At 35.9% G+C, this 11,114-nt stretch overlaps 3 protein-coding genes and 1 non-coding gene across 4 annotated transcripts in view; 2 read left to right on the top strand and 2 right to left on the bottom strand.

Annotated features, from left to right (window-relative positions):
* LOC100179643 (ADP-ribosylation factor GTPase-activating protein 1) overlaps positions 1-1,004 on the bottom strand; it is a gene marked incomplete in the record, with an annotated part of 2,729 nt that extends 1,725 nt beyond the window's left edge. Inside the window, 3 exon segments of the mRNA XM_026835257.1 lie at positions 11-29; positions 308-475; positions 781-1,004. Coding sequence (XP_026691058.1) covers positions 11-29; positions 308-475; positions 781-840 — 247 coding nt within the window.
* A 97-nt stretch (positions 1,005-1,101) lies between these two features.
* Positions 1,102-3,270, top strand: LOC113474394. The gene is made up of 6 exons (XM_026835295.1): positions 1,102-1,261; positions 1,542-1,668; positions 2,556-2,787; positions 2,841-2,884; positions 2,944-3,046; positions 3,098-3,270. Exons 1-6 carry the CDS (start codon positions 1,137-1,139, stop codon positions 3,220-3,222), a joined length of 756 nt encoding a protein of 251 aa, XP_026691096.1. The 5' UTR covers positions 1,102-1,136; the 3' UTR covers positions 3,223-3,270.
* Positions 3,271-7,078: 3,808 nt separating this feature from the next.
* mir4200 (microRNA 4200) lies at positions 7,079-7,133 on the bottom strand. The gene has a single exon (NR_034596.1). It is a non-coding gene; the product is annotated as a microRNA 4200 (primary transcript).
* Positions 7,134-9,316: 2,183 nt separating this feature from the next.
* Positions 9,317-10,748, top strand: LOC113474374. Its single transcript, XM_026835138.1, has 5 exons — positions 9,317-9,723; positions 9,797-9,980; positions 10,087-10,330; positions 10,427-10,607; positions 10,708-10,748. Exons 1-5 carry the CDS (start codon positions 9,537-9,539, stop codon positions 10,746-10,748), a joined length of 837 nt encoding a protein of 278 aa, XP_026690939.1. The 5' UTR covers positions 9,317-9,536.
* The last annotated feature ends 366 nt before the right edge of the window (positions 10,749-11,114 follow it).

Below are 11,114 nucleotides of genomic sequence, written 5' to 3'. Positions count from 1 at the left end.
AACTTCCGACAAAGATCATTTCCGCCCACCTGGGATTAAAAATTGAAATCAAATAAAATATAAACTTGAAAAAAATTAAATAAGTTCCAAAAATTGAAAATATCACTTCAGCCAATCTAGAATTAAATAATTAAAATTTGAAGTAAATCGAACTTATAGTGTAAATGTTGAACCATAATAGAAATCATATAAATTAGATGTTCAATGAATTGAATTTCTCAACAAGTTGTGTGATAATTTGGTGAGTTCTAAATCATAATTTTTTATAATTACCAATAATTAAACTTAAATAAATATCGAACACAACCTTCATTTTTTCAAGTTCTGCTTCTTTCCATTTATCCATTGTCGTCGAACGAACAAAACTCAGATGAACCCCGAGCCCCCGATGTTTCCCCGAACATTCAAGGCAAATCCAGATTCCGTAGGTGACCGACACCCATTGGGGGTTCAAGGTCCCGCATTCAAAGCATGACTGGGGATGAAAAAAGGGGGTTGGGGAGTGAACGAATGTAACTTTCAATTACGATACCCAGTGAGGTTAGTGTGGTTATTTGGCTACCGTTGTGGGCGTTTGTGTCCTTGGACAAGACACTTAACAGCAATTGCTTCAACCCAGTGGTCACTAATGGGTTGTCTAAGTTGTCCATTGTAAAATGTTTTCAATATATTGGTGGTTATATGGGTTAGTGGATGGCTGTTACGTATACGGTTTATAGCTATAGTGGTTAGCAGATAACATAGGGGGGTCATTACATTATAAATACACAAACATTTTACCTTGTTTCCATTCGTTACTTTTAAATCTTTTAAAACTCTTCTTGTTCGTGGGCTCGCCATTATTTTTTCGTATTTGACGCGAATAGGCCGTTTTTTCTGTTTTTTTCGCTGTAAACTTGTTTTTAACGAAGACAAATCAATTTAACGAGACATTATTTTTAAAAACGTAGATTGTTTCTTAATTATCAAGAAAATTTCGGAATTTTAACAAAAAAATAAAAAGTAATTTAAATATATAACATTTCTATTTTACGTCAGCTGACGTGGGATTGTGACGTCATATCTTAAATTATTTGGGGACAAAAATAGGAAAAAATATGCAAATTAGCAAAATTTTAAAGTTAGAAACTTAAAAAATGCCAAAAGAAATTGATTTTAATAAATTTGCTGGCAGTATTGGAAATAATCAACCTGTTCGAAACATTAAATTAATTTGGAAAAAGGAGCGACCTTTCGTGTATCCGTTTCCGCGTGATGGAAGGTATGTGATTTCTATGTTGATCGAAATATTTACTCCCCAACGACTGAATAAATTAATGATTTTTTTATCTTCACGTGGTGGGTATTTTTTGTGATGTATGGCCGACAATTCGGAAAACCCAATTAGAGACCGCTGGGTTACAACAATTGCCGTTAAGTGTCTTACCAAGGACACATACGCCCACAATGATAGCAACGACGAGCCTTGAACCCAAATTCCCTAGTTTGGTAGCTGCTCCAACCACTGAGCCGTTCAATGACGTCACTTCCTTTCGTTCCAGCTTACCTGCCGTGACGTCATCAGTATTACGTAGCAACTACATGTCACAATTCATATTGAAGGGGAAGTCCCGAAGAAAGAACCGACCTACGTCATCAGGGCGACGTCACAATCCTCAATCTAAGAAGGTGTCAATCAAACTTGTGACGTAATAAACACCAGTCGATTAGAACCACAGAAATAAAAAAGAGTAGAACGCGCAATTGCCCTAAACCGTGATATATTCTTTTTTCTATTCACGTGACCGCCAACTCAGTCCCCATTTTCCTTCGTCTCCATTGTAAAAGATAGGCGCATAGTATTTTTGGAAGGTTTTACCTGTTTATTTTAAAAACTACACTAACCACTCAAGTGTATTAGGCCAGTTTAGTTATTTAGTAGGGTAACGCTTACAGTTTACCACTTGTTTAGGAAATTTAATTATTTAAAAAAATTAGTTAAAAATTTTAAACAAACGATTTGTAAGAAATATATGTATATTAGAAAATAGTTGTTTTACACTATAACTTTAAATTAAGTCAAAAAACGAAGAAAAACTACATAAAACGTCATCGACTCCATTGACTACAATAGTAAACGGGAACGACCCGCGAAAGAGAGAGAGTGTATCATGCTCTCTCCTTTGCCGACATTGGAGATGCACGTTCTTTTCTTTTTTATTTCTGTGATTAGAACACAACTAAAAATTGATTTTAATATTAAGGATTGAAACATAGTAAGGTTGGGGAAGATGGGACACCTGTTCATTCTATTTTCTCGTCCCTTTTAGTAGTAAATAAAGAACACTCAAAGAATTATAAAACCGTATCCTCACGACTCCCGTAGACCGTTGTTAATTGTTTAAAACACGATCAGGATATTTGGATATCATGTGCTCAAGGTGTCCCGTCTTTCCCCATCCAACTATATTTATAACTTTAAATACGATAGCGAAGATCAAATTAACTAAAACAACGAAGAGAAGGAATTTAGCAGCAAAACAACAGTCGTTAAACACGCTGTTATTGTTACACAGGCGTTCCATTTGCTTCGAATTTACAATGAGCCAGTCTGTGACGTCACAACCACGAAGACGGCGAACCAATGTTATTCCAAGTATGACATCATTAACTGCAATATGACGCAACAACCCACCCCCCTTTCCACGAGCGGATCGGCTTTCAAATACCCGAACTTGCTTCCGAAAGTTGCCGAACGTTTCCGAAACCAATCGGCTTTAAAACCTGCTGTCAATATTATTCCAAATGGTAAATATAACGTCATAATGGTTGCTGTCTTATGACGTAACAATTCCTTACAGTAACGACAGATGATGACGTCACAATACTCCTTCCCGCGTGCCAGGTACGTCACAATATAATACAATGTTACATCACAATTTTATCAATTTATGACGTCATCAGGGTAAAGAAGTCAATTTTATGACGTCACAAGCGTGGAAAATGAACCCGCGGAAACGAAAATTCTTCCCATTGTCCACGAACCATAATTGGACGACCCCACAAGGTATTGTGACGTAACACTTAAATATCTATGACGTAACAAACATCATTGTAGGATGCGATATTGAGACCAAAGACATCATGACAACGACGACTATGACGTCATACAAGCCATTGTTACCACTGCGACGAAACCGCGCGTCAAGGTTCAGCAGAATCCTCGATTCGTCCATTATGTAGTGACTGTGATGTCATAATCAACTTAAATATATTGATGACGTCACAATCTTCATTTTTTTCACGATTTCAACCGAAGAAAGTTTCTTCTCGCCCTTTATCCCCACCTAGCTACACATCTTTTGGTATAAACTATAAAAATCTGTGCTCGAAGCACACACAACCGCTACAGGGCTACACCATAGTAATAAGGGCTGCGTGTAATTATCCGTAGCACCCTGGTACGGGCAATCTACTTCCCCCCATACTATGGCCATATGTTACCTTTCATGTGTATACACCATATATATATCTATACATTGTGCTATTCATAACAAACTTGAATCGCTTGGTGTCTATTCTATTCGCTCTGCTGCCAATATAAATATCGGAGGCACGCTATAGGTAGCGTCGCCTTTGTGTGTCCGAAAGCGTTGACTTCCGCAATGAATTTAAACGAACTTGTTAGGTTTTGTTTACGTTTTCCTTTTGTGTGAAGGCGTAAAATATCTTACCTTACCAAACATTCTTTGCGAAAAATATATAAAATTACCCACATTAAATGACTAAAAATCACAAATTCAGCGCTTCTAAATCCCGTTTGTGAGTTTTTTCAATAGAGAAAACAATTTACGCATGTTTTTTAGACTTTCCAGCTTTTAAATTTGATTTTTAAGTTCAAATTTCTCTTCAAATTGGGCTGGACTACTAGGTATTTGTATATGGCTCTCTGTATGGGTTGTGTTTCATATACCTGCCGTTATAGCCAAAGAACATCTTTAGATATTGTATAGCTATCTATTTACTTTGGTAAAGGCCACCATAGTTACCAAGAGTTGTAACAACTTTAACACAAAAGCAGACACGTGACTCTGTCTGACAGAGTTTAAATAATATACTCGTATGGGGTTTAAATTGAATGTGTAGTAGGGTGGGGGAAGAAGGGACACATTGTCAGCCGAGACTTTTTTTTCATTTTCTTTTTACGGATCCCCATTTAATGATAAACAGGAAAATAAGGTTACAGAATTATTCGACAGTATTATCACGACTTTTTAAAACCCGCGTCAAAGCCGGTTATTGTTTTTAAATATTAAAAAAAATATGAAAAATAGAAACAGTATACTTTGAACAGGTAAAGAATGCGAAATAGTAAGGTGCTAATTTTGAATGCTCGCTAAATCATAGTAAAGCCAAAGATTTTTTTAGTTTGCGTGTGCGAACGATTAAACTAGTTTCATAGCTTCATAAAATAAACTTGAATATTTCGTACAATTTGATTTTGTCTCATAAAACTAGTTTTAGTTTTGTTAAACTGAGATCTAAACATGAGGAAAATAGGCAGGGGTCAATATGACTTTAATTTGAGATAAAAAGAACAAAAAATATCGTTTTAACGTTATATATATGAAGTTTACATGGCAAAGAAACTAGCACAGCCGGTTAAATTCGGTAGGTTAACTACAAGTTGCAGAATACTGCTAATGTAAATATATTTCAATTTAGAGTCCCATCTTCCCCCACATTGTAGTTTTGTATGTCTTTCATTGCCAAACTATTGAAAGATTTGCTTTTAATTTAGTAATTTATACCTCATGGGTTATTCAAACATAATATACTGAAATAATATAAAAATAATATTTTGAAAATATATTCCAAATTCAGTCCATTTGCACTTAGAGATAATTTATGAGAAGTGGCTTGTGCGAATAACAGTGTAGCAAAAATATAAACTTTATCAATAGTTATTATCAATTTTCTGTTATTACAAGTTCATATACATTTGTAGCATACAATATTTACCCATTATCGTTCAAAACACTACCAATTGTTATGCAATAATTGCTGTTATAGGTTTAGTAGGAATTTACGAATCACATATTCGTAGCAACGACTGTTGGGAAACAATGGGTTTCGGTAAAGTTCGTGTTTGTTATCACACATTACTGGGCAGGGTGGCCCTGAAGTTGTTCCGTATCACTGGAAGCAATGAAGGAATTCAAAAAGCCAGAAGAGAGTAAGAAATTTTATGTTAGCTGTACATATGTTCAATTTATGTATTGCTCTCCCGGCCATCATCGATTCCGAACCAACTGTGGTTAAGAGCGTCAGCCGCCATTAATTAGTACTACTTGTTTTTTCTAGGCTACAAATAACATATACTCAACTCAGTTCTGCTGACTTTAAATCAAAAACTATAAATTTGGACCAGGTCGTCATTGTATTTGTTCCGACTTACTGCGCAGACACAATAGAGTCTCAGCGCATGCGCAATAGCGCCCGGTACAAATATATCAGTCGAAACGAATATATCACGTCAACGGCAGGTCGGGAACGCCCACCTGCACACACCCCAGTCGACATTTGGGGAGCTATTTCATAAAGGCTTTTATAATATGGTTTACAAAACTATGTCTAGTTCAAAATAGTTTATAGAGTGCAATCATTTAATTAAAGTTTAAGGTGCATATTGAATTTAGCGCTTTTGATCAAACGGTAAAAATATGCGGTTTTAAATCTAAAAATTTAGTCTAAAAATTATAAATATATATAATGATTTGATTTCAATTACGAGATTAAAGAATAAATGCTAAAAGCACGAATATATCACGACACCGTATAAACCAATTAGAAGATGTCTATATATGCGGAAACCAGAACTCTTTCACGTCTCAAGTGGTCCGGTTACCTGAAACTCTTTCACTTTTTGACGTTGCGGGCTTAACACGGCAAAATAAAAAAAAGTTCAAGAAATTAAAGAAAATTCTGAAAAAAAAAATGGCTCAAGTAGGTGTTAACTCACAAATAATCAACTATCCCAGTCGGATGTTTCATGTGGATTATCTTTGGCACATACATGATTGCCTATGGCGTTTCCTCGATTATGTATGGTCGATTTTATCTTTGGCGTATCACATGTAAAACTAGGATAAAACAAGCGTATATTACTCTGGGGTAAGATGGGACACCTTCAGCACATAATATCCAAACATCCTGATCGTGTTTTATATACTTAACATCGGTCTATGGGGGTCGTGAGGATATGGTTTTATAATTCTTTGAATGTTCTTTGTTTACTACCAAATGGGGCGAGAAAATAGAATGAAAGGGTGTCCCATCCTCCCCCACGCTATTACATTATAAAACGGCGAACTTCGCGTATAAAGCTGGCATCCTCGCAGTAAGACCAACTTATCAGGCAGACAAATATGTATTTTACGTAACAATGGTTTCGAAAAAGCTACTAATTATAAACAAAGGAATCGTAACTTCAAATACACGACGTGTGTGTGCGCGGTTTTGGATTTTAGCTTTGATTGCGCAACAGATTTACCGATAATATATTCTCGCATATTTACTTTTAAATAAACACTCATTGGGGACTGGGGTGATAGATGCCTAAAATATGATCGAAGGAACGAACGAATCGGTTTAGGAGAAAGGGGAGTGAAATAAACGTAATGTTGTTAATGGGATCTCTGTGTTTCGCGCGCTTTCTGTAAATAGTTGTTTTTGAATTATTGAATTATCTGGCGGGAAATTAGGAACCGTAAAACTATTGTTTTTATATATTAACAAAATCTCCAAAAGGTTTATTTTTGAGAAGGCATCGTTATAGTTGAGTTGCCTGACTAAAGTTTTTGGTCAATAATACCCGCTGTATATTTTATTAGAAAAGAAGTTGGGGGTTAGTGTGGGCGGCACAGGTGATACCCTTACACCACCTGTCGTACTCTCCCCGCTACATTAGTTCCACAAATTACAATATTTTAATTAAATTGTTGCTCTCTCAGTTTATTGAAATTAACATTCAACTTTTTACCAATGCTCTTTAATTTGCTGTTCATTTTCAGGGTGGTACGTCTGAACAAAACGGACAGCACTAAAAGTAGGGACAGAGGGAAAATAGTTTCTCTCTGTCCCTCATTTTAGTGTTGAACATTTAATAACTCCCAACCAATCACCCCAACTAGATAAAGCCTTGTACATTTGCACCTCTGTTTCTTTGCTGTCAATTAATATAACCATAGTTATTTTATTAAAGGGATAGATAAGAATTATATTTACATTGTGTTTTGTTTGCTGGAATATTATGCCTCGGAAGAAAACTCAAAGGACATTCTATAAACCATATGAACTGCTGTCAAGAAAACAACAGTGGGTTCGACGAAGAAAGGCTCTTGCGATTCCAAGCACAACTTCATCTAGCCCAGAGGAGCGTTGTCAATCACATGAAGTTGGACTTAATACCGATGTAGCTGGCTATAATGAAAGTTCTACCTTTTGTGACGCGAACATTTCATCAGTTTCTAGTTCTGAAAGTGACGTTGATGTATTAGATGTTAATTTGTTAGAAAGTTCATCCAGCAGCAGCGAGGATATTTCAGAGGTTAAGCAGTTACATTCAACCTCAATTGACTTTAATACTTGTTCAGAAATATTTAATATTCTTAAAAACTGGGCGTTGATGGAGACAAACGTGCCAAAAGCTGCAGTTTCTAGATTGCTTGTTAGATTGCAACCTCTGTATCCGGATCTTCCACGTTCAATCAAGTACTTGTTGGCGAGGCCAAAGTTAATTTACACCAACATGGAAGGGGGATTGTATGTTTATTTCAACAATTGGATTCCAGCTTTAAAAAATATTCTTCTTTACAACTATCACCAACTTTGTGGGGAGGTTTCATATAGTTTACTTGTAAACATTGATGGGTTGCCATTATTTAAACATTCCCCAGACTACAAACTTTATCCAATCTTGGTCTCCGTTTACAAGTTATCTATGCGTCCAATTTGTGTTGGTGTATACAGCAGCGAAAAGTCACAACACAGACAGCTACCTTCAAATGATTTGTATTTAAAACACTTTTTGCGCGATGTAAATAGTCTTAAATCTGCACCCCTGAAAAGCGGCAACCTTACTTTTAAGATAAGTGAAAGTGAGGTTTATATATGCGATGCACCTTGTCGCTCTGCTTTAAAATGCATAAAGTCTCACTCTGGCTATAACAGCTGTGAGCGCTGTACTGTCCATGGTTCATATGAGTTGGTTTCTGGTCATGTTTCTTTTAACAATACAAACAGTGCTTCACCAAGGACTAATGCAAATTTTAATCTGCAAATACATCAATCGCACCACAAAGGGACGTCGGTGCTGGTTCAGCATGGTGTTAAAATGGTGTCTCATTTCATTCTTGATTATATGCACATGTGTTGTTTGGGTGTCACAAAGCGACTCTTAATGTGGTGGAAAGGTATTAAACCTCACTATGAAGCCAAATTATCCAGGATTTCTATACAAAGTTTAAACCAGAAAATTTTAGATATTCGTGATTACATTCCAGTTGAGTTTAATCGGAAGATGCGACCAATGTCTGAATTGTCGTATTGGAAAGCAGCAGAGTTTCGTCTGTTTATGTTATACGTCGGGATGGTTATTCTGAAAGACAGAAGAATAATAAGCAAGGAACGGTACACTCATTTTCTTAAATTCTGTGTTGCGATGCGGTTTTTGATCAATTCTTTGACTCCAGATGATAAAACTGAAGCTGTTTCCGTCTTACTTGCAGAATTCTGTGAAGATGCATCTGTTCTTTATGGCAGTAGTTTTATTTCATATAATGTTCACAGTGTTTCACATTTAGCACAAGATTATCAACTTTTTGGATCTCTTGACCAAGTCAGTTGTTTTCCATTTGAAAGCTACCTTGGCATTTTAAAAAAGTGTTTGCACTCTGGGTATAAACCCTTACAACAAGTGAGTGGCTACATTCATCATCAAAATGAAAATAATGTTGCCACAGCTCAGTTTAAAGATGAAAGCTTCATCAAGGGCCATGTGTCTGGTGTTGTTAAGAGTGGTGTTGGTCAAAACCTGCCCCAGTTTCAAGATTTATTTGTCAATCATTACAAAAAAGCCAACTTGTTTAATAACAGTGTTTTATCTGTAAAGTCAGTTGCAGATTGTACAATCAGATTTGAAAACTCGATTTCGAAAGTTGTTGACATTTGTTCTTGTAACAATGACCAATTTTTAGTTATTCAAAAATATCAAAAATTAAAAAATCTTTTTAGGCGTCCCATTCATTCTAAGTCTGTGGGTGTTTTTAAAGTTTCCAAATTAAGCAGCCATTTGGATGTAATATCTTTAAACGATCGCATTGTAAAATGTTTTTTGCTGCCCCTTGAAGAGGGATTTGTTGCAGTGGAAATGATACACAGTACTTGAGTTGATTCTTTGTTTTGAAATGTTTTATTTTGCATTGGTTATTGATTAACCTAATCTACTTATTCCAGGTATTTTATCAATGCTGTAATTTATAGTAGATATCTGTGAAATGAAACGTTTTGTATGCATTGAGTTTGTTGAGGGTAGAGAGACCGCTATTGCATGTAGAGAATGGATGCTCTCTTCAACAGAATGTCAATGGCCACCATCAGGAAATATTCAGACGTTGGTCAAACAAGTAAAACGTCCAGAAGCTGACTGGACAACTTATAGATGCCGAATACTTTGTGGAGCAGGTAATGCAACGCTGTTACTTTTCTTGCTGTTGAATACGAAGTCTTTGATTAAATTATTTGGAAACATTCTTAGGAACATTTGAACGGTGTACTAAAAAAGCACACACGCTAAAGAATGTGGGCTCCTCTGAAGCGGGCAGTGACAGTGACTTCCAAACAATGTTTTCACCGACACAAATGCAGACATTAGATCACACTCCTGGTGGATCATACTGCGTAAAACATACAGTTTCACCATCTGAACCAATACGCAAAAGGTTTGTATAAAGTATATAGTTCATTTCTTTTGGATTTTTCTGCCTAAGTGGTTCTTTTTTCATCTTAAATTTTGTGTGTCAGTTATTCGGCAAATAACTTTTTCAGACTGAATACATCGGCCCCAACACCTGAAAAAATACGTAAAATACAGGCAGCTGATCAAAACTCCAATATTTTGCATCTGATTGGGTGTATCAGAACAGATATGTCAGAAATTCAAAGAAACGTAATGAAACTTCACAAAAAAATGGACAACATCAAAGAAATAACCCACGCTGGAAGAAGCTACATTAATTTTGCACCTGCAAACACACTGGAAGAACTTAATCAGTTGATTCATCAAGAAAATGTAAGTAAAAGTATAGTTGTGTTTTGTCTGAAACCTTTCCTATTTTTAAATTTCATAATATTTTGTTGGTTTGTTTCTCATTAAGGTATTTTTTAGAATTTCTCTGCTTTGGCTGGTGTAGTGGAGAGAGACACTCTTCGAAGTACTATAAGAGAATTTGTGAAGCGTTTTTTCACCAAGAAGCTGGCATTACAGTTTTCGTGGTCGGGCTTGGGAGAAAAAAGAAGAAAAATCAAAACGTCGTTTAAAGATCATACAATATATTCTGTACTTGGAAGTAAGTGAAAAAACTTGCTACTGTGGGGGGATGAAAGTGGTGAATTAAAACTTACAGGTTAATTTACGCACATATTAATACGACCCTTTGCAACTAATAGTTCAACATTTTCTTGTGAACACCCCGTCAGAATATTCCTAGATCCGCCTTTGAATGAGATTACAAGTCATGAAACTCAAATCATAGGTTAACAACTCGTAAAAGTTTCCTGATTAAGACTGCGTTAAACTTATTGATAATAAAACAAGAGAGCAAAGCTCTAATGAGTGAGCACCTATTAAACTAATTAGCATAATATTAATTAATCTTTTACTTTTACTACAACGGTCAACAAGCTCAATTAAAAACAAACCACTTACGTGCTCAATTAGTGAAATACAATATTGATCATCCAGATGTTTTGCTCCACACTTCCCTGCACAAAGCTGCAAAGCCGAAAGAAATATCTGAACAGATTAAAGTTGTGTTCAGTGGAGTTCATGACTGGGAAGGGGGGAGAGAAAAACG

This window comes from Ciona intestinalis, chromosome 7, assembly GCF_000224145.3.
Source record: "Ciona intestinalis chromosome 7, KH, whole genome shotgun sequence".
In the NCBI taxonomy this organism is placed as follows: domain Eukaryota; kingdom Metazoa; phylum Chordata; class Ascidiacea; order Phlebobranchia; family Cionidae; genus Ciona; species Ciona intestinalis.
The sequence above is the reverse complement of the archived record's forward strand: the minus strand, read 5'-3'. Positions and strand labels throughout refer to the sequence as shown.

Coding starts and splice junctions, on each gene's coding strand:
- LOC113474394 (XM_026835295.1), top strand. CDS start 1,137: ATGCCAAAAGAAATTGATTTTAATAAATTTGCTGGCAGTATTGGAAAT. Junction 2,885..2,943: donor TACTCCTTCCCGCGTGCCAG/GTACGTCACAAT, acceptor TGACGTCATCAG/GGTAAAGAAGTCAATTTTAT. Junction 3,047..3,097: donor TAATTGGACGACCCCACAAG/GTATTGTGACGT, acceptor ACATCATTGTAG/GATGCGATATTGAGACCAAA.
- LOC113474374 (XM_026835138.1), top strand. CDS start 9,537: ATGAAACGTTTTGTATGCATTGAGTTTGTTGAGGGTAGAGAGACCGCT. Junction 9,724..9,796: donor CCGAATACTTTGTGGAGCAG/GTAATGCAACGC, acceptor AAACATTCTTAG/GAACATTTGAACGGTGTACT. Junction 9,981..10,086: donor TCTGAACCAATACGCAAAAG/GTTTGTATAAAG, acceptor TAACTTTTTCAG/ACTGAATACATCGGCCCCAA.